The sequence below is a fragment of the Quercus robur genome, chromosome 12 (genome assembly GCF_932294415.1).
Source record: "Quercus robur chromosome 12, dhQueRobu3.1, whole genome shotgun sequence".
In the NCBI taxonomy this organism is placed as follows: domain Eukaryota; kingdom Viridiplantae; phylum Streptophyta; class Magnoliopsida; order Fagales; family Fagaceae; genus Quercus; species Quercus robur.
In genome coordinates this window covers 198,194-221,561 of record NC_065545.1, presented here as the reverse complement: position 1 = coordinate 221,561, position 23,368 = coordinate 198,194, and the positions used below count along the sequence as shown (strand labels likewise).

The window sequence follows — 23,368 nt, the reverse complement described above, 5'->3', positions numbered from 1 at the left end:
AAACTCTTTGATTTTTGTAGTTAATAACTCATTTAGATGAATATTTATGATATGGTCCCACATTTGATTTCAAAATTAAGAAATAAAATTCTTTAAAAATAAATAATTTAAAACACGTAACGCAAAATTGAAACTCTAATTTAAAATTCTAATTTGAATTTCTTTCAACTTCACAGTCACACAGAGGAGGGGATATTTTGAATATTGGACGTTTTCGTTGTCATTGAAAGTACTGGGTGGCGCCACAAGCTCAGCAATTGGAGTTTTCAATTTTCAAATATTATGATGTCATGTAAACTTTTATCTAATTCACAATTTAACATTACAAGCACTAGTCTATACAAATGTATCCACTACCAGAGGTCCATCCAAAAGATGCATATTCTATATATATATCCGTCCATTTAGAATATATCTTTTATTCTAAGATGATGCTGGTTGTGAATTTATGATAGAATTATAAAAGCATCCAAGTTGCTACCGCTTATTAATGTAATGATCCCTCTAAACCCCGCCTTTTATTTTGCAGCTTCATATTCCGTTGTTGAAACATCCTGAACCATCAAAATCCCATCTCTCTCTCTCTCTCACTTTAACCAACTTGAACTTATCTTTCGACTTTTAAATTAAAAAAAATAAAAAGAAGATCAGCTTTCAAAGTTGGAAATCACAAGGTTCACTTTTTTTCCAAACTTTGACCAAATTTTCCTAAGATGGTGCAATGTAAATACGTTGGGAAAAAATGGATAAAAATTGCATAATTATTGTCCCATACCTAAAAGAATAATCCATAATTAAAAAATTGCCTAAAGAACTCGTAGTAACTAGTAAAGGGGGCGCTTTATTTAGTTTCTGAAACAAACCCCACAACTTCACAGCAAAATCTCGGGAGGAGGGTGTTCCTTGGACAATTCATCGAGTCTGTCCACAACTTTTTGAGCTAAATCACCATATGCTTTGGAAACTAGAGAATCAGGCGCTGACACTACTATAGGAACACCGTCATCACCACCTTTTCTAATGTCCACTTCTAATGGTATCTGAAACAGCAATAGATGCAAACTAATTACAACATATTATTAGTTGATAAATACAATAAGCGTGTGAGACACATGTTTCATAATTAAATCACATTCCAAAGTCGCATTCCATTAAGTATTTCGATAACATATACTCCTACTAAAGATGCACATGGCTGTCACAAAGTTCAAGAAAGGAAGAAAGTTTTGAAATCTCCCACCAATCATTCCAAATGCCCAAATACAAATAGTAGCACAATCACCTGGCTTCTTTCATTCACCTTTAGCAGCCACATTAATTGTATGTGAAATACAAATATCCTACCATCTCCTCAGATAATTCGAAACCCAAATAGTCACAGGATTATTTGAATTTCTTTCATCTACCTTTAGCAGTCAGATTATTTCTCAGAAACACAAATATCATATCCTTCTTCTTTGGAAGTGATGAACTTATACCAACTTAAAATTCTGGTAGAAATGTTAATCACAGCAAATAACTGTATGAAAAAAATTCAGGTGGATTTGCTGATTGGAGGCATGCTTGTATGGGGTCAAGGTTTCAGTGAATCAGTGCAAGAGCAGCATTCTGAGTCTAAGAGAGCTTTTAGAGCCACAATATAAAAACTATAACATCTTCATCATCAGGTTATAATTTTAAGATACAAATCATAAATTGTTGATTTAGTAACATTTAGAAGTGCCCTACCTTCTCTCTTTTATCCATGGATTCTTTATTCATTTTCAACTGGAAGTATTTGATCCGATTCAAATACAAATTATGTTTCATAGTCCATTTTTCTTTCATTTTTCAATTGAATCTTTTGGAACTTGGAAGAAATCACAAGGATGACTATTATTCCTTGAATATTTTGTTGAGAGGAAAAAGATTAAACCCTTTTTACATCAAATTTTGTTTTCCTTGAAGAGCTCACAATTTTTTTTTTTTTTTTTTATAAGTGTTGAGGTCTAAAAAGGATCATAGTGAAGGAAGCCCAAAAGAATGAGTCAAGCCCAAAAGGAAAAATCAAGCTAAGCTCAAAGTAGCAGATACAAGAGACCCATGAAGGAATAAAAAAAGGCCCAGAGGATCTTGAAGCCCAGACAAAGAAGCATCCAAAAAAAAAGAACCACGGCAAAGGATAAGAAGCAAGGATCCTCAGGAACCATCAAGAGGCGCGGATCCCTTCAGGCACAAAGACAAGGAAGACTAGGACAGCTCAAAAGAAAAAGACAGAAGAAGAAAACAAGAAACAAAAGCAAAAAGAACGCGAGCGCCAGTAGAACCCAGCGACCTCTCATGGCACAGACAGAAAAAGCCTCGGGGAACCAGAACAGGGAAGCACAAAAAAAAGAATGATAACAAGCGGCTTTCAAGTTGGCAGAATAGGATTCCACCCAGATGGGAAAGAAAAGGGAAAAGAGGAAAACGCCAGAAACGGGGATGCCGAGAAGGGCATACCTCAGCACATCCCAAAGAAGATGGCCAACCAGGAACTTTCAAAAGAATCAGAGCTGAAAGAAGGAAAGAATGAGAAAAAACGGAAATGGGACTTACCGAGATGATGGGTACAGGATGTGCTCTGTTTGCAAAAGGGTAAAACAGGGGAACCAACAGTTCCCCGGAAAGACTAAAAACTCCATTATAAAAGGAAGGGATGGGTTGTGAAGAAAAAGCAGCGAAAAAAGAGAGAAACACAAAAAAGAAGAGATTCTCTAGAAAAACTATCAGTAAAATCTGTGGTGAAGAGAAAATACTAAGAGAAAAACAAACACTGCTTCCCGGTATCCTGTAAAAGCCACTATTGCACATACTCGGATTTAAAGAGAATCAAACTTTGCAAGTTTTGAAGGCTGAAATAGCCATTCAAGACTGTAATTTTTGAGCTTGATTGAACCTTGTATCACGTCCTAGTGAGCTTTCTGTAATTAAACAGACAATATATTAATGAAATATGCTTCGTATTTCTCAGGATCCTCTCAGCATTAATTTTTATCGCTTTGCTAATCCTGTTTCTTTCCTTCTGAATTTACCTTGTTAATTTCTTTTGGCATTCCTCGATACGAATATCCTTGCTTGTCATTTTTTTTTACATTGTCAGGAGCATCCCCTGTATTCCACTTGATTCTTAAACAGCTTGTTAGCTGCGGTGAGTCAAGGCCCGGTTCACCAAACCTTTTATTTAGGCCCGGGATCCTTGGGCCTGAGTGTCACAAAAAAAAAACACTCTCACAATAAGTAAGAAAGATATATAATAAGAAGCTACCTCATGAAAACACAAGGCAGAACAGAGAATACAGAGAAGGAAACAAACAAAAAGAGAGAAGAAAAAGAAAAAAACAAGAAAACAAATGGAGACAACAAAGAGCAAATTAATTACAGAGAAGAGAACTAAGGAACATAGGGATAGAATCACTAGAGGTGAGTCCCCAAGCCCTAGACCAATCAAAAAGAGAGCCACTAAAATAAGCGAGCAACTGGTCATCGGATCTGTCCCTATCCTCAAAAGTACGCCAATTACGCTCCCTCCAAATACACCACATTAGGCACAACGGAGCTAGATTCCAAACGCCAGATGAGTGCTTTCCAAACCAATTCCACCAACCGAAAAGCATATCTGCAACCGATCTTGGCAAGACCCAAGAAATCCCAAAGGATCTAAAAACCAAGCTCCACAACAGATAAGCTTTATCACAATGGAGAAGCAAATGATTCGCCGACTCCCCATTACAACGGCACAAAATGCACCAATCAACAAAATCGGAGCCTCTACACCGCAAAAAATCCCCTGTAAGAATCTTCTCCCAAGTCGCAGTCCAAACAAAGAAAGAGGCGTGAGTAGGAGCCTTAGCCTTCCAAATACTTTTCCAAGGAAAGGTAATAGGCAGAGAACTTCGGAGCTTATTGTAGAACGAGCGGATGTCAAAAACCCCTTTCTTTGACAATTTCCAAATCATGCGGTCTCCTTGCTCAGATTGAGGTAAGTTAGAACCCAGGGTTTGAAGGAAATCATCCACCACACCCGTCTCCCAATCATTTGGATTTCTAAGTAAAAGAACCTTCCAACTTCTTCAAGCCTCGGTCCCCAAACGTTCGAGAGACGAGGCCACCGATGCCACTCTACTAGAAGCAATCCCATACACTACCGGGAAAGATAGATGGAGTGGTGAGTCCCCACACCACTGGTCTGTCCAAAGCTTCACTCTATCCCCCACCCCTACCTCAAACCGGATGTGTTTGCTAAACACCTCCCAACCTTTTCGGATACTTCTCCATAAACTACACCCATGAACACCCCTGCCCAGTTTGGAAGACCAACCCCCCCACTCTTCCCCAAACTTTAGAGCCACCACCCTCCTCCAAAGACGAGTCTCCTCAACCCCAAATCGCCATTAGCCTTAGGAGCACACACCTTATCCCACCCCACCAAATGAACCTTGGAATCCCCCCACAAGAAGTCCCTCTGAATCTTCTCAATCTTATTAGCCACATGCGAAGGGATGGTAAAAAGAGATAAATAGTATGTAGGAAAGTTAGAAAGCGTACTCTTAAGCAGCGTCAATCTACCACCTTTTGACAAATACAACTTCTTCCACCCGGCCAACTTCCGACTAATTTTTTCCAAGATAGGTCATAGGTAAAAACCCAATCCGACAGCCCAGAATCTCTGCCAAGGCATGAATATTGTTAACCTCCCCTATAGGGTAGGAACTAACTCGCTCTTCAAGACATTAACCTTCAAGCCTGTGACAGCCTGGAAACAAAGGAGAAGCATTCGCACATGAAGGATCTGCTCCACATCCGCATCACAGAAAAGAATAGTATCATCCGCAAACAAAAGATGCGAGACACATTCCCCTAGACCTCGTCTGCCTACAACCTGAAAACCCCTGATCAAGCCAGCACCTTCAACTCTTTTCATCATCCTACTTAAGACCTCCATCATAACTAAAAACAATATAGGAGATAGCGGATCCCCTTGTCTTAGGCCCCTCGTGCTCCCAAAAAAATCAGCCGGCGCCCCATTAATCAAAATAGAAAACTGGACAGTTGAAATACAAGTGCAAATCCAACTACACCACTTCTCCCCAAAGCCCATTCTCTTCAAAAGATCCAGAAGAGCCTCCCAATTCAAAAGATCTAGAAGAGCCTCCCAATTCACATGATCGTAAGCTTTCTCAATGTCTAGCTTACAAATAACCCCCGGGATCTTACTCTTCACACGACTATCAATACACTCATTAGCAATAAGAACTGAATCAAGAATTTGTCTGCCTCCCACAAAACTATTCTGAGACTCAGAAATTAATTGATCTATGACCCGTTTCATCCGATTTGCCAAAACCTTAGACAAGATCTTGTACAAGCTCCCCACTAGGCTGATAGGCCGGAAATCTCGAATATTAGAAGCATCGTTTTTCTTGGGAATAAGAGCTATAAAGGTAGCGTTCAAAGATTTCTCAAACTTACTGTGCTGATAAAATTCCTCAAAAATTGCTAGAACATCCCTTTCCACCACTCTCCAGCAATGGTGGAAAAAGGCCATAGAGAAGCCATCAGGACCTGGAGCTTTATCTCCAGCCAGCTCATTAACAGCTAGAAGAATCTCCTCCTGCTCAAACCTCCTTTCAAGCCAACCCCTCTCCAACCCATCTAACTGATCAAACTCCAAACCTTCCACAAAAGGCCTCCACTCCTCTGAATCCTGGTACAAATTTTTATAAAAATTTACTACCTGAGCAGCCACCTCGGAATCCTCCTCATAGGTCACCCCATCCACCTCCAGAAAACTCAGATGATTAAACCTTCTACGGGAATTAGCCACCTTATGGAAGAATTTAGTATTATTATCTCCTTCCTTAATCCATAGCATCCTTGATTTCTGTCTCCAAGAGATTTCTTCCAAAGAGAGAAGATTCTCCACTTCAGATCTCACCACAGCTCTCTCACAAATCTCTGCATCAGAGAGGCCAATCTCCCCTTCCTTGACATCTAACAATTTAGAAGACTCTAATAAATGAGTCTTTTTGCGACCAACATGACCAAACTCCAAACGGTTCCACTGAACGATGTCCTCTTTCAAAGCCTTCAACTTTTTGGCAAACACAAAACTAGGAGTGCCAGAGAAAGAATGCCGACTCCACCAGGACTGAACTCTATCGGTAAACCCATCCGTCTTAAGCCACATATTCTCAAACCTAAACGGACTTTTCCCCCTCACCATTCCCCCTACCTCCACTAGAATTGGAAAATGGTCTGAAACAGGACGAGGAAGAATCCGTTGGGTCACATCCGGATATTGCTCCTCCCAATCATGAGACACCAAAACTCTGTCTATCCTAGACATCGAAGGCCTCTCTGACCCGCTAGACCAAGTAAAGCTCCCTCCCTCCAAAGGCAAATCTATCAAATTAAGATCCTCAATGAACTCCGAAAAAAGCTCCATAGCCTAAGTAAGACGAGAATTACCCAACCGTTCACTAGGGAAGCGGACAATATTGAAATCCCCAATGCAACACCAAGGGACATTCCAGTAATACTGAATACCAACCAACTCGTCCCACATTAACCCCCTCGCATTGTTATCAATTGGGCCATAAACCCCCGAACACGCCCAACTGAAGCCGTCCCCCACCCCTTGCCACCGAATAGACACAGAAAAAGAGCCCACCAAAAAAACAATTTATTTATGATTATTATATCTCTTTAAAACAAAAACAAAAAACAAAAAAAATGAAATTGGGATACCTGCCCCTCCCCAAACCCCTCTCCTCCCTACATGCTCAACCCAAGACCTCCTGTTTTAAAGTAGAGAGGTACCACCTGCGTATAATTATGTTTCCCAGCTCGGTGTTATTGATCTTAAACTTTCCTACTTTCACTTTCAATCAAATAACTATTGCAATTCTGTAAAATCCTAATTTGAACTAAGGTTTCACGCCTTATATTTTCAAATTATTTAGACACCAACTGATTAACCAAGAAAGGGGGAAAGAAGAATCAACTTCAAGGGGATCATATGGAAAATCAACATTACTATGGCATTAATAAAATAACAGAAGTAATCAGCATACCTCACCAACAAATTCCAAGCCCATTTCAGAAGCAGTCTTACGAGTTCCTCCATTACCAAAAATGAACGAAGGTTCACCACAATGTGGACATGTAAAGCAACTCATGTTCTCTACAATTCCCAAAATCTGTGAAAGCATTCAGAATTTTCATATAAATAATCCAATTATGCTTCCTGTCTTTCCTTAGTAATACATGTATAACGAGGAAAACTATAAGACTAAACTACAACTGTAACTATTGTCATTCCTAATCTATAATGTACAATATTATGTTACTAAACTTAGATTGCATCAAGCACATTACTTGTAACTAAGGGTCCGTTTGGTTGTAGGATGGAAAATTAGTGGGAGGATGGAAAAGTGGGAGGGTGGAAAACTTTTTTGTTTGGTGGGAGAGAAAAATGGGAGGATGGAAAATGTAGTTTATATAAATTGATTATTATGTCCTTATTATATAATAGTGGGAAAGTGAGAGGGGTAGGTGAGTGTAATAAAGTGGGGATATTTGTGTAAAATGTATTTCTAATCACTTTTCCCTCCTCATTTTCCTCCCAATTTGGGAGGATAAAAAAAGTGAGTCTAGGAGGGAAAACTTTCTCCCCTTTTTTTTGTCTCTCCTATTTTTTTTCCTCAACCAAACAGTGTAAAACAGCATTTTCCACCCTATTTTCCATTCTCCCTGTTTTCACCCCAACCAAACACACCCTAAAAGTTACAGTAAATTAAAAACATTTTTAGTGAACATATCAAAACCGCATGAAGTTGAGATCTTGCAACCAACAGCATTTGACTATATTATAATGCAAGAAACAGAAAAATCAGCAATTTAGATAACAATCCCACATGTCAGGTGTTCAAGGGCTGGTAGAGTGAAAGAGAGAGACAGAGAGACAGTTGGGGTGGGGGGGGGGGGGGTTGGATAAATAATAATAAGAGGAAGAAGAAGAAGAGAACAAGAGTGATCATACAGGAACTTGGACTTTAGAGAACATTTTAACTCCTCTACGAGCATCCATCAATGCCACATCCTGAGGAGTTGAAACAATCAAAGCACCTGCCAGCAGAGCAACAATGGTTACAAAAAACCAAAGAAAAGTTTCACCAAAACAGATGATGCATGTGTCCCCTGCCCACTGGTTTTTTTTTTTTTTTTTTGGGGGGGGGGGGGGGGGGATTAAATGACATAAAAATGAAACAATAATTTGTAGCATTATCATATGAAATTTTCTATAATAAATTAATAAAAAGGTGAATATTCACAAAGGAAGCAAAATAATTCCCCAAGTGTTAACAAAACATCCATTATCACTTCAAATACCATGTAAGAAAAAAATATTTTCAATGTACTGTCTGTGTCACAAAAAATGATCAGACAGAATGTCAACAACCAAAAAAACAAAAATATGAAAAGGATGGGGGGGGGGGGGGGGGGGGAGGGAATAAGAAACAAGTTTATAACTGCCAATAAAGACAGTTCAATCATTGAATAGGCAAAAGTAAATTTGATGGAAGTATTTTCTGCAAAGTCGTACCCAACCTCATGTGAACTAAATAACATCTCAAGAAGGGATGGAGCAATTTTCTTTCTTTTTACTTTTTCCTAATCTGTAACCCTTTTTACTTGAGTAACGTGCAGGTACTGAATGAAGTAAAACTGTGGCCACTTTGTTGCCCTAACAAATGAAAAAGTATCAGAAAATGGTGGAATATTGACAAATTTAATATTTAAGATATAAGAATTACATTACTAGTCGAGATAGTCTGGAATCTTAATAGCTTTTACTCTAAATCCCACCAAATAGCAAATAAAGCTAATTAATGTTAGCTAAATACTGCTAAGTTCTAAAATGATTCAAATTTCATTATTATAGTTATCATACTTTAAATTTGAAACTATGGCTAGCAATCATACATTTTCAAGTAAGGGACAGTATCAGTAGTTCACTGACTTAACTGTCAGGTCTATGGTTGGAATACAACTTCATGATCAAACGATAATAGTAGGCTACACTATGGGGAGTAGACTTCCCTATTTAAAATCCCTCCCTCCCATGTATTGGATCCAAGAACTCCTCCTTTACCATTTGGCTGCAATGAGTAATACAAAAATATTAATTTCACTAAAAGTTGAAATCAATTATCTATTTAACTACAACTTAAGTTTATTTTGTAAGTATTCATTTGTCCACACATCCCACATATTATAACTTGTAATAAAGCTTTATCAAAAATGGAAATAGAGAAAAGGGAGAAGGGGGGGGGCGCGTCTCAATTTCTAATATATCGAAGTATACAAAGGGCCTCCAAGGGGGGAGCAGTACATCACAACATATTATCAAAAAGACAAGCAATCAATAAATGTGAGTAAACATTTAAAAAGGCATATCAAATGGACATTAAACCAAAACTACATTTTCAGAACTCCCATTTTAATATAATGAATTACTGAATTACTGAACCATCTCAAATCTGCTTTCTGCTCCAATCACTCGGATTAGTGGTAGTTCACCTGATTTACACACAAATGCTGTGGTTTTGTTTCCCTATGTTTCTTATTTAATCTTTCATAAGCTAGTTTGTACCAGTCATATTGTAATCAATCATGACCAGTTCACATACTTATCTGATCCAATGAATGGATTGAACCCAGAAATAATAAAAAAAAAACGAAACGATTGAACCCCCGCCCCCCCCCCCCCCCCCCCCCCCAAAAAAAAAAAAAAAAAAAGAGAGACTGGAAAGAAATAGAACCTGAACTGATTCACTAGCATTTACCAATCACTGGCAGATCAGGTCTAATTTTGTTAACCATGCTGAAAACAAGATAAACATATTGAGTTCTGTAAAGAACAACAGTAGATACATGCTATGAAACACAGGTACGTTTCTAGATTCAGGTGCAGGTGTAAGACTCGGCAATTTTTGAAAAAGTAGGGTGTGGCGATTAAAAAATTATTAAAATTTTTTATTTATATTTTTAATATATTGCTAAGCATACATTTTCACATTATATAAACATATGCCAAATTTAAGAGCAATAGTAGATAATAACCTATGAAGCACGGGTGCGTTTCGGGACTCGGGTGCGGGTGCGGGTGCGGGTGCGGGACTCGGCAATTTTTGAAAAAATAGGGTGCGGGGCGGGACTCGGCGATTAAAAAATTATTAAAAATATTTTTATTTATATTTTCTATATATTTTTACTATTAAAATATTCTTAAAAAACACATTAATATACTTGATTCACAAAACAAAGAAAGAATAAGGCAAGAAACGCATCTGAGGCCAGAATTTCGGCCTCTCCGGCGATTTTCACGGCCGATTTCGGCCTGTTTCGGCCGATTCCGGCATGTTTCGGCCGATTCCGGCCTGTTTCGGCCGTATCGGTCGCTGGCCGATATGGCCGATACGGCCGATACGGACCGATTCGGCCCGATTTGGGCCGCGTCGGCGCCGATTTGGGCCGCGTCGGCCCGAGTCGGATCCGCCACGTGGCGCGACGCGGCACGACGCGCGGTTTGCGGCGTCCCTCCCGCGTCGCCGCGTCGGACGCGGGTGCGCCGGCCTGGGAGCCGCATCCGTGCATCCTTGATAATAACTAAATCATGATGTTCATAAATTAAATAAAAAAAATCAAACCCAAGTCACAACATTATAGCTTATATAAAAAATTAAAAAAATCAGATCACAGTTCACAGATTCACAAATCACAATGAGTAATAACTATTAACTAAATAAAAAATCAAACCCAAGTCACAACATTATTACATTACAGCTTATATAAAAAATTTAAAAAAATATATTTAAAAAGTCAGATCAGGTGACGTGAGCTTCAGACTAAAAAAATCAGATCAGCTTCAGCTTAAAAAATTTGAAAAACTAAGATTGAAAGCTTTAGTTTGATACTTGAGTTGAGACTCTTGAGAGTGGGTCGAGCTTGAGAGTTGAGACTTGAGTTGAATTGAGAACTTGAGAATGAGAGTGGGTCGATGAGGTTGTGAGTGAGATTGTGTGTGTGACTGAGTGGCTAAGTGTGAGAGAGGGGAGACGAAGAGCAGAGATAGAGAGCACAAAGACGAGTGAGAGAGAGCTGAAGATGAGAAGAATGAATCGGGTTAGATTAGTTAGGGTTTTGTTATTTCGGCCAAAACGGTGCGTTTCGCACTTTTTTAAAAAAAAAAATTCGGCATGTATCGGCAGTTTCAGCCGATACGGACCGATTCGGCCCAAATCAGTGGGAGTCGGGAAACAAACAAACAAAAAAAACTGATCACTTCACGAACGCGCAGGCAGCAGCATCCCTCGTGCGTCGCTGCGTCGGACGCAGATGCGGCGTCTGTGCATCCCAGGATACATGCCCCTTTATTGGTTTTCATGTGCATAAGAAACACATACAAACCATATTATGATCTTAGTGTTCCACATGGATTAAATATAAGTTTAACCATGTATTTATAAGTTCTTGGACACCCTCTCCTTGCAAGCCAGTTTTCAAGAGTGAGTTCTACCCATGGGTTCATAACATTTGATATCAGAGCCAACAGATCCATCTAGTTTTTTTTTTTTTTTTTAAATAAAATAAAATAATAATAATAATAATAATAAAATCTTTACTGCCTTTCTCATTCCAGCAAACCACAGAAAATCCATCCTCCAAATCACCATCAACCAAAATACCGCTGCCTTCCTCATCTAGCCACCACCCATAACCCCAAGAAAAATATAAAAAATTGCCACAACATGTTTGACCCATATTCATTAGCACAATCAGCCACCACTTATGAACAAGCCTTCAAGGATCTAAGGCACGCCTTTCAAAACTTGTCTGCAGCAGTAGATCGGTTGGGCCAAATAAATCAATGCAATCTATCAAAAGAACAACCGACGACTTTGAAGGCAATGTTTTACACAATCAAGCCAATACTATGGACTCACCAAAATTTCCGATAGAAGTACCGATGACAACAACAAGTGTTGCTTCAGCCTTTGTTCAACAAGAACCTACTAAAGAGCATGAACAGGAGAAGGTTCTACAAGAAAAGTGATTCATTAGATGGTGCGCATGCTAAAAAGTTAGAGTTTGATGAATGTTTTTATGATCAGCCCTACATGGTGCATGACCAACAAGAGCTTACTGAAGTTAGAAAGATTGAAACTACAATGCTTCCTTTGACTCAAGAAAAGACAACCACGATTGCACCAATGCCTACGCACATCGATTTTGTAATTCCTGATAAATTTAATGGTGAGGAATGCAAGAATTTTCTATCCTTGGTGCTCCCACAAGACATGCTTAAGCCTAACACCAAAGTTCTTATCCTTCACATTTAAGAATTCAAGGTCGAGTTTTCTCCAATCAAGGGAGGACGTGGTGTGACGAAGCATCAATTTCCTATCTAGGAATCTTGAGGACAAGATTCATTTCAAGGGGAAGGGAATGCTATGACCCAATAAATTGTATTTGAATTAGAAGTATTTAAAATTTAGGCTTAGTGATAGATCTATATCTGAATAAGGTAGTAGTAGATTAGTATTGTTATTTTGCTTGTTTTCAAATTGATTCCTATGTTTTAGGATAGGATTAGTTCTTATATTTTAGGATTTGTTGATGAGGTTATCTCATGCTTGGCTATTTATGTACGTTAAATGCATTAATGAGAATTAAGCAGAAAATTAACCCAAAAATGTCTACTTCTTCTCTCAAGTTCAGAAGGCTAGTCACCTCGAATTGACTAATCTATCTTTCAATTATCCTGGTTCACAATACACCACACATAAAATGCACCCAAGATTCCCTTATAACTTAATGCACAACCCTAGGAAACTTTAAGCTCCTAATGGTCAATTGAGACATCTAATTTTAGCTTCACTTGAAGGCAAATTAAAGCAATAGAACCCAAAACCTAAGCTTATAAATTCTTCAACTACCTGACAAATGTAGCAGTTGAGAAATAGCTATCTGAGCATCACCAGTGCCAGGGGGCATATCCACTACGAGAATATCAAGTTTTCCCCAGGTCACATCCTTGACCATTTTTCCAAGAGCATTCCCTACCTGCAAGAATTCAAGTTAACCCATCTAAACATTAGCAATCTGTTTGAACAGGCATATCACATGTGAACTTTTTCTGTCTATGTTTACAGAACTAATGGGATGTTTGAACCCAACCACGATGCGGTTAACTGCCACAAATTGAAGTATGAAGATTCCATGTTTTAAGGGCAAATCATGTGGAACTAAAATTTAATTTGCTGTAATAAAATACACAAGATACTTTTAATCAACAGATATAACAACACATCAAAATTGGTTGGCTTACATTTCAATTACATCTGACATACTTCCGAGACAATTGAGACAACCATTGGATGGTTTAAATTACATCCGTAAACTACAGTCCAATAATATCATAATCATGTAAAAATTATTAATCCATCTTTTAAATAGATATCCTCAAGGATTAGCCAATATAAATTTGTGAACCATTATTTGTCTTGAAGCAGAAAGTTTGCAGTGAGCTTGGAAAATATTGATTACAGTAAGAAAGCATACTAGTAAAAAGAGTCATTTTATTCAATTTAAAAATGCCTTTATCCTAAGCAAGCATTGGGAAAGGGGGAGGCGATGGGGAGGGGGGATAGAGTCCTTTACATGGCACAAACTAAATAAACCTTGGGATTCATTTCAAATAATAATAATTTCAATAAATGTTACATTGCCATCCAGTGATTTTGAACCAATGAATCCCTAACTTCCCATTCCTTGATAGGAGAATGCGCAGAATTTCATGCATGACAGGGAAAACAACAAATGGTAAATGCAAATATGATTAAAACAATTGAATCAATTGCATATACTTGGAGGATTAACAAAATAAAATATCAATTAAGTTACATACCAAATTTTTACATCCACTTGTATATATATATGCGCTATCCATGATCTTTTCATTTTTATTCGATTGGCAAGGGTGCCCCATCAAAGTAAATATCATACATACAAGACCATTAACATTTGAAAGATAAAAAAGGGGTTAAAACAAATGCATCTTCAAGCAAGCACTGATAACAAGGCAGACATACCATGGGACCTCTCCACACAAAGGCAGCATCTGTCTCCACAAGCAACCCCATTGACATACACTTGACTCCGTAGTTCTCAATTGGAACCATTTTTTTATCTACCAGAGAAAGATAAAATATAATGAAATATCTCTAGATTAATAATTAAGAAGAAGGCCATCAAAAGTATCGATTTGAATTCAGGCTAGAGCTTACCAGAATAAATCTACACACGCACGCATGCGCACACAAACACACACCTCTTCCATACTTGCAAAATTTCAAGGCAATTAAAAATCAAGATCTATCTATCTATCTATCTATAAGATGTTTAAATTTCAAGTTTTTAGTATTTTATAACATAAAAGATGAGCTGTAGACCTAGACATCTTATTTTCCATCCCCATTAGGTGTTCCCTTGGATTACCAAATACACAATCTTGGCACATGGGATTGTGTATCCATGGCTTACTCTACTCTCTAGGGATGGTTCTAAAGAGCCCTGCCTTGGTGAGGTTCCAAGTCATAAAAAAAGAAAGAAAGAAAAAAAAAGAAGGTAGTACAAAAGCACAAAATGTAAACATACACCTAATCGAAGTTAATTTGTAAACGAACAACTGAGGACTTTCCACAAAACTGAAATTTTAGACTGCTTTGTAATAACCAATTTAGCAAAAACATGAACTAACAAGATTGTAAATTTGAAAAATACATAGAGCACATACAATTAAAAATTTTGGAGTAACTCAACCAACAACTTTTTTGTATTCTTAACCTGTTTCAATGGCGTTGGTTAGTTGATATGTGGTTTCTTCTCATAGCACATTCCAAAATCAACCAAAAAATAAAGAAGAAGCTAATTCTAGAGCACCTTGGGTGATGTTAAGTTAAAGAAATACCTTCAGTCACCTCTGGCTTACTATTGATCTTCATCATGATAGGAACATTTGGTCCATACACATCAGCATCAAGCAAACCAACTTTCAGTTGGCACTTGGTAGCAAGTGCAACAGCCAAGTTAACTGCAATCCCAGCAGCATGCATAAGCCGAAAAATAACAGAAGAAACAGTTAAAAAACATTGGTAGGTGCCTTATCTAGTTCAAAGACAAGGCCATTATTAAAACCATTATATCATATTTAAGTTTTCAAAGATGACAAATTGAAAACGCATTCCATGTGATACTTTGACCATGTTCTTCCTAAAACACCCCCGTTCTTTTTTTCATAACTTAGACATGCACCATATCTTCAACCTACAACTTTACCCTAAATCCCATTCTTATAGATGGAGGAGATGCTATTTGAGCTAAAGTCCATTGGGGTGTGTGCGTGTGTGTGTATTTTTTGGGGTCTAATAGATGGGCTACACAACCAAGGTAGCCCTTTCTCTCCCTTAAATCCCCCATCCCTATGGTGAGCAGGATTCAATTATATGTCTCTAGAAGAATGCCAAGAGACTTCACCAATTAGTCTAATTGGCACCCACATCATTGGCATATATTTTAGTCTAGCATACTACAGAGTTTAACTTAGATGTCTAATGAAAAAATATAGAGAGGTTGGTATATGGTTTTTTATTAACCTAGACGAAGCATGTGGTAGGATCCCTAGAGAGGTTATTTAGTGGGTTTTAAAAAGGAAATGAGTTCCTATAAAACATATTAAGTTGATTAAGGATATGTTTGACAAGAGACATAATTAGTGTGATAACAAGTGGAGACATCATAAGTGACTTTCCTATCGGTATAGGTTTGCGTCAGGGATAAGCATTGAGTGCATATATCTTTATACTAGTGATGGATGAGCTTAATAAGTTGATTCAAGAGGAAGTTCCATGGTTGTATACTTTTTGCAGATGATATGGTTTTAGTGGATAAAACTAAACATGGGGTTAATGCAAAGTTAGAAATTTGGCAAGACATTTTAGAATCTAAAGGCTTTTGGTTAAGTAAACTAGAATAAAGTACATGGAATTCAAGTTTAGTAACAGTTAAAACAAAAATAAATGGGTTGTAAGATTTGATGGTCAAGAGATACCGAAGAGAGAGAGAGAGAGAGAGAGAGCTTTTGATCAATAATTCATAAAGATAAAGAGATTAAAGTGGATGCAAATCACAAGACAAGAGCAGGGTAGATGGATGAAGTTAAGACGCACATAAAAAATATCGGTTGATTGTATAATACCTATAAACTCAAAAGGTACTACAAGACTAGACATGCTTTATGGAACTTAATGTTGGAATGTTAGGAATAATCATATTCATAGATAGAGGGTGGTTGAAATGAGAATGTTAAGATGGATAAGTGGAAATATAAGAAATGATAGATTTCGAATGAGGAAATTCGCTTAAAAATAGGGGTGACCCATATTGATGAAAAGATGAGAGAAATTCACTTTAGATAGCTTGGTCATATTTGGAGTATAGTGATTAATGCACCAGTGAAAAAGAATGAGTTAATTCAAGATTTTTTTAAAATTTTTTTATGGAGTTAATTCAAGTGGAATAAAAATAACATTAATAGAAGTAATAAAAAATGACACGTTAATTAAGGAAGTAACAAAAGGTATGACTATAGACACAATAAAATGGGAGAAAAATACATGTGCCCACCATGACTCCCTGAATAATCTATTGAGGATCAAAGGCCGACCCAAAAGTTTTGGGGTCTGAATGAGGCTTGTTGTTGTATGCTACTGGAAGTCTCTGCTTTTCCTAAAATGTGAATATAAAGTAACTACAGAGACGGCTACCATAACACTATGATTAATGAATCCGCAGACCTTAACCCTTTCAGAATCAAAACTAATGTAGTAATCTCAGCAAAGGCCCGAAAACTCAACAAATTTAGACTAAGCCCAAACCCCAAAAATAAATTCAAATTCAAATTTAATTTGAGAAATGTAAATAAATCTAAACATTAACATCTATACAAAAACCCAAAATCTTGTTTTTGTTCGAGAAGAAGAAGGAAATACCTGCAGTGGTGGACTTGCCCACACCGCCTTTACCAGAAGCAACCGCTATAGCATGCTTAATCCCTTCAACCTTCTTTACGCTTGAATAACCTCTAACACCACCAACCCTCTACAAAAACAAAATAGAATATGCCCATTCCCATTCCCATTCCATTCCTTTAAACAACAGTGACAAAAGCCTTTTCAAAAGTTTCATATGACTTACAGTGAAAGAGCTTAAAAATCCCTTCATGAATTCCTTCCTTCCTTCCTTCCTTCCTTTAAACCCAAAATGAAGATTATGGAAATCCCTTCATGAATTCCTTCCTTTCTTTTTTATATGTTGGAACTCCTAGAAATGCCAATGGCTGGAATTTCGCTCTCTCAGGTGTTTTTGTTATAGTCTAATTGGGCCTTTTTCGACGACCCAAAAAGATAAAAACCCAAAGCTCTGTTTTTTTTTTGGGCTAGCGTTTATATTAGAGCATTCCACATTGGGCTCTTCCAACGGCCTTTTTTGCTCAATCCACCAACCTTAATAAAATAGAAAGTGGCATGAATTGTTTCGTATGTTTGACAAGTGACTGCGTGCCCCTTAGAGTATTAACATTGGAGAATGCTAATGTCATATCTAAAGAAAATTTGACATTTGTAGCCTTAAAATCATCTACATCAGAAAATTGTAAAGGCAAGTATTGTAAATTTTTTGCAATACTTGCTACAGTGCAATTATAAAGGTAGAATTGCACTGTAGCAGTATTCTAAAAAAAAAATTTAATATTTTATCTCTACTCTCTCTCCTCTGTCTCTCATCTCTCTCATTTTTTTTATCTCTTCTCTCTCTTATGTCTCTGCTTCTCCATCTGCTCTCTCGGCTCAGCTCTTCATCTGCTCTCTCATCTCTCTCATTTTTTTGAATGGGTTTGCTCTGGTGGCTCCGATGATGATTTTTTTTTAATGGGTTTGCTCTGGAGGCTCCGGTATCTCTACTCTCTCTCCTCTGTCTCTCATCTCTCTCATTTTTTCTGTTCTCTTCTCTCTCTTCTGTCTCTGCTTCTTCATCTGCTCTCTCGGCTCTGCTCTCCATCTGCTCTCTCATCTCTCTCATTTTTTTGAATGGGTTTGCTTCGGTGGCTCCGGTGATGATTTTTTTTGAATGGGTTTAAATGAGTTTGCTCCGGTGGCTCCGGTGATGATGTTTTTTGAATGGGTTTACTCCGGTGATGATTTTTTTTGAATGGATTTGCTCGGTGGCTCCGGTGATGATGTTTTTTGAATGGGTTTGAATGGGTTTGCTCCGGTGATGATTTTTTTTTGAATGGGTTTGAATGGGCTTGCTCCGGTGATGATTTTTTTGATCAGTGGCCTGGGTTTCAAATCAGCGGCGTGGGTTTCAGATCAGTGGCTTGGGTTTGCTGATCGGTGGACTGGTTTGATGGTTTGTGTGTGTGGCTCTGTTGATGGTTTGTGTTTGTGTGTGTGGCTTTGTTGCTGGTTTGTGTTTGTGTGTGGCTCTTTGTTGCTGGTTTGATGTTTGTGTTTGTGTGTGTGGGTGTGGCGATGGGTTTGGATAGGTTGATCGGTGAATCATGGGTGTGTGTGTGTGTTGTGTGTTGAACCGGTGCTAGAGGTTGAGAGAGAAGAATAAAAATGGCTGTTGGAAAGCCCAGGAAAACGGTTGGAAACAAAATAATAAAGAAAGGTTAAAAAATAATATTTTAATAAAAATAGAGTTTTGGGATGTGGAGATATTGTAAAATGGTATGGTATATTGATAAAGTGGTGTTTTATAATGGTAAAATAGAATAGCATTGAAATTTTCCAATGCTGATGCTCTTACAGAGAGGTTAATACTGTATCGTATCGGTTGGTATTTCTCTTACCGGTCACTTAACCGATACAAAAACATGCTTGTATCGCACCGTTTTAAATACCGGACTATACCGGCTATACCGGCGAAAATCGGACATTTCGGCCGAAAATTGAAATTCGGACTGTACAAAAAAAAAAACGATATTAATCACCTGCACTGTCATCCTCCAGCCACAAACCCGGTGCCGATCACCCACTGCCAGTTGCTGCTGCCACCGCTTCTTCTTCACCTCTGTCCCAGCATAAGAGCCGCTTCTTCTTCACCTTGCCCCAGCATAAATGTTCTCTCTTCTCTATATACTTTTCTTGTTTTGTCCACCCCTGATAGTCTAATAAATGTGAATGAATGACGTTTAAATGGGCTAAAAGTAAAAATTGAAGTTAACTTTTCAAATTTTGTCTTTTTCACATCACACGGCTTGGTACTTTTATTATTATTATTTTTATTATTATATTATCATTTTATTAAAGGATAGAAACATTAATGAGATGTAGAAAATTAGTTAGAGTATTCACAGCAATGGTGATAAAAATTTAGCTTTTTAGCTCCACTAAAAGTTATTTTATCTATTTTACCTACATACATGTTGCAGCAGTGGATCTATTTTAGCTTTTAATATAATAAAATAATATTAACATCACAATAAAATAATATATCCACTACAATAAACAACAATCACAACTAGCTGCAATCGCCACCGTTACCACCGCCGCTGCTGCCGCCGTCACCACCACCGCCGCTGACTCTTTTACCGTCACCGCCACCAACTCTTCCACCGCCGCCACCACATGATAGCAAATAATCGTCCAGTGTTAACAAGTGATTTTTTTAACCCCAAATTATACTCATACATTTTTTTTTTTTTTACTAAAACAATTTCTCAATTATCATTGTAAGGACTCAATTTGTAACGATCCCAAACCGGTCTTGGGTTCGTACATTAAAAGGCCCAAACAATAAAATTTGTAGAGCGTGGATGTTCAAGAACTAGATTAACTTCTTTAAAAGTAAAAAGATTCAACCTCACGTTTATAGATGGATTAGAACCGATATAACAATCTGTTTTCCTTTGAAACAAATACAGTTCTTTGGTTTTCAAGCTTTCTTCCGGAGTGTTCTTTGTATTTTTCTCTATGTTTCGATCCCTTTCTGCATGCTTTTCTTTCATGTTATATACCGCCCTCTTCATACCATCTTCACCACACACATGTAGGTTGGGTTCAGGGGATCTCTTTCTGTCCCATCTAACACCTTCTGGAACCTCCTTCTAGCAACTGTAAGGCTGCTTCATCACTGTTCAGGCATCACTTCCACATTAATGTAGCCAGAGAGTTGGTTGAGAGGCAATTAATGCGGAGGCAGCTGTTGTCATAGATATTTGTTTGCCTTCTCTCTCTTACCTTTGGTCCCTTATCCCACCTTTAGTGGTGACGTAGCTCCGAAGTATGTTTGTAACAACATGGCATCCTGATCGTCCTCGAACTCATATTGCCGAGAAGGATTTTGTCCTTGGACGAATACTAAACTCACCTTTCGTGATATTCACTCTTCCTTTCGTTTGGTTACCCCTTCAATCTGATATGGGCCTCCTCGGACAGGTTTGCATTCTCGGATGGGCCACAAGCCCAATTAACTTGACTTTAATAATTTTAGTGACCGACCGGCCCCCACAATAGCCCCTCAAAATCTTGCTTTTCGACTCCTTGGGAGAAAAGATGGATTTTGACGTCATAAGCCCATACTCACTCATGTTTTAGGGCATGCTTCTGATACTTCAGCATCCCGATTTTGGCAGCATTAAATTTTGGCGACGCCCTTGTCTCCCACGTTCGATGGTGAGATGTAAATCGAACGGTAGAGGGCCTATCTCCTTTTTCATCATTTCTTTGGCATTTACAAACAATTACATCTTGTCCGAAGTCCCTCTTTCAAACCTGTAAGTCTTCTCAAAATCTTTACCACTTTTATTTTAAACTCGTTACTTTTTTCCTACTAAATCCTTTAGAAAAATGGGGAAAAAGAAGAGTCCATTTCGATGTCTAGTTGAGTCCGAGGAAGGTATCAGAAATTTCCACTCTAAGTATAGGATCCCCTCTACGGTGGGTATGAGGTACGCCGCCCAAGGGGAATGGGTCGACGCTAGACAAACAGGGGAAGTGGTTATTCCCATGATTGCTTTCATAGAAGGTGGGATGATCATCCCCATGGGTAGTATTACTAGGAGCTACCTTAGTTTCTTTAGGTTATCCCCCACCTAGTATGTCCTAAATATGTTTAGGGTCCTGGAAGTATAGATGCTCTGAACGAGAGAATGGACCTAAAACTGACCCACCATGACGTGAATTGGGTGTACAATCTCCATCACTTGACCGGGCAGGGGTATTACCTCAGGTCGAGATATCTCGAGGTAAGGCTGATTCAGTGCCTTCCCACTTTGAACAAGAATCTAAAGAAGAATTTTCTTATCTTCTCTGGGGAATGGCACAATGGTCTGCCATGCCCCATGGTGGAAGGAATACCAGGTGGGAGTGTAGTCATAGATTTATAACATTTGGTTTACGCATACATTTTGTATTTTTGTTTTTTGTTTTTTTTTGGTATTCCTATCTCTAACAACGCTTCGCTTCAATTCAATGGTTTTGCAGATAGACGTTACACAAATCCCAACATTAAGTTAGTCAATAAGGCGAGCCTGGACAAGGTATTGAAAGCTGAGATATACGTGAATGAAACTGACGGTCAACTCCGTGCAGCACATTTAATCATCGGCTATACTCCTCTATCGTTTGCTTTCCAAGCGTCAAAGTGCGTGATTAAAGCCCGCAATTCTTGGCTTCACCGTATCAGTGTTGCCTACAAAGGGTTCGTTGTTCCAAAAGGTATTCCACTTCCCCAATACACATCCCGTACTGAGCCTCTTTTTGTGGCCAACGTCTCGACAGAAGCCTCTTCATCCCAGCTTACCCTCAAAGAAGAGGAAGCAGGAGGGAGAGAGGAAGAAGAAGAAGGAGAGGAAGAAGTTGTAGAAGTCTCTGACTCCTCGGACGACTTTGGGATTTTTGATTAGTCCATACACTCCGGAGAAGGTTTTGATGAGATGGGGATACAAAGGAAGCCCTAAAGAAGCTTGTTGGAGTTGATGGAAGGTCAGCCCGGGAAGAGTGCGTCGGCAAAATCAACTCAATCCCAGGCTCCATCTCTTCCCACTAGGTCTCCTCCTCCTGCTCCTCGCCAGCCTTCTCGTCAACCTCCTCTGCCAGCCCGTCCTGATGCTACCGAATTAAAAAGGCGCAGGGAGCAGAAGGGCAAGGAGGTGGTAGACGTTGGCAAGTCTCGTCCTACTCGCGAGGAGGATGCCCAACGAGCTGCAAAGCAGTAAAAAACCAAGCACCAAGCTCCGCAGGGCCAGGAGAGGTCTGATTCCGAACTTTCTGAGCCACAAGCATGGTTGCCAGCACCTATGCATGATGGGGAGCCCCTGTGAGATGGGGAGCCCCTGTGGGATGATGCATCTATAAGGGACTTCAACGGTGGCATAGGGTGTCACATAGCCTCGGCCATAAAGGAGGCCTTATTGCTCCCAAAAGATATGGCCGAAATAAAAAATATGAGGAAGAATGAACTCATCCTCGACAATAAAAGATACTTGGGCATGGTAAGAAGCTGACTCTTTTCTTCTTTCTTTTTACGATCATTACTCATCAATATGTACTTCTTACTGACTATAGTGTTAACCTCTTTCCTACAGATTATTCAAAATACTTTCAAGTTGGATGAGATGCTCAATATCTGCTTTAATCAGCTAGATGATGAAAGGAAGAAACGGGCAACGGCTGTGCAGACCTTGTCCAAATTTGAGCAGGACTTGACCGATGTGAAGAAAAAGTTACTTGCTGAGGAGCAAGCTCGCAAGAGTGCTGAGTCGGCCCTAGAAGGCTATCAAAAGCAGGCCGAGGACCAGGGGAACCGCTTGCGTGAGGCGAATGCTGAACTGAAGAAGGCTCAGGAACAAGTCTTAACTCTTAAGAAGCACTCGGAGGAAACCCAAAAGCTAAGGGAACAAGCTGAAAAGTCCAGGGAGGAAGACGAGAAAGCAAAAACCGAGGCCGAATGGGCAATAAATGAAGCTGAGCAGAGAGGCTATGAGGTTGGTATAGCTAAGACTGAGAAGGCTTTGAGAGCCGAGGTTCCAGTGGTGTGCCGTATCTACTGTGCAAAAACTTGGGATGAGGCCCTTAATCAAGTTAGGGTTGAGGCTTCTTCTGAGTTACGGAGCCAGAGAACGTATTCTATCCTGAGGCGATCAGTCCCTCAGCTCCTCCACCCCATCAAGCTAAAGCCCCTCCTTCAATCGTTAATCCCAATGAGGAGGTTTTGCTTC

The 23,368-nt window shown here is 38.9% G+C and overlaps 1 protein-coding gene across 2 annotated transcripts; it reads right to left on the bottom strand.

Annotated features, from left to right (window-relative positions):
- Positions 1 to 598: 598 nt before the first annotated feature.
- LOC126708610 (iron-sulfur protein required for NADH dehydrogenase, mitochondrial) lies at positions 599 to 17,497 on the bottom strand. 2 transcript variants are annotated; one of them, XR_007649204.1, is made up of 9 exons: positions 17,341 to 17,497; positions 17,136 to 17,244; positions 15,056 to 15,178; positions 14,178 to 14,275; positions 13,023 to 13,149; positions 8,063 to 8,148; positions 7,095 to 7,220; positions 3,054 to 3,223; positions 822 to 1,040 (listed from the first exon to the last, which is right to left on the bottom strand). XR_007649204.1 is itself a non-coding variant. In XM_050408420.1 (8 exons), the coding sequence occupies exons 1-8, from the start codon at positions 17,365 to 17,367 to the stop codon at positions 873 to 875; spliced, it is 864 nt and encodes a 287-aa protein (XP_050264377.1). In that variant the 5' UTR covers positions 17,368 to 17,497; the 3' UTR covers positions 599 to 872. The 2 variants fall into 2 exon arrangements, 1 of the variants encoding a protein (XP_050264377.1); XM_050408420.1 differs by lacking the exon at positions 3,054 to 3,223 and having other exon boundaries at positions 599 to 1,040.
- Positions 17,498 to 23,368: the final 5,871 nt, after the last annotated feature.

What these genes read in the sequence shown, in the direction of transcription:
- LOC126708610 (XM_050408420.1), bottom strand. Translation starts at nt 17,367, where the DNA reads ATGAAGGGATTTTTAAGCTCTTTCACT. An exon ending in TTGTGTGGAGAGGTCCCATG is followed by an intron (nt 13,150 to 14,177) that starts GTATGTCTGCCT and finishes GAATTCTTGCAG; the next exon opens with GTAGGGAATGCTCTTGGAAA. An exon ending in TCTCTAAAGTCCAAGTTCCT is followed by an intron (nt 7,221 to 8,062) that starts GTATGATCACTC and finishes ATGCTTTCACAG; the next exon opens with ATTTTGGGAATTGTAGAGAA.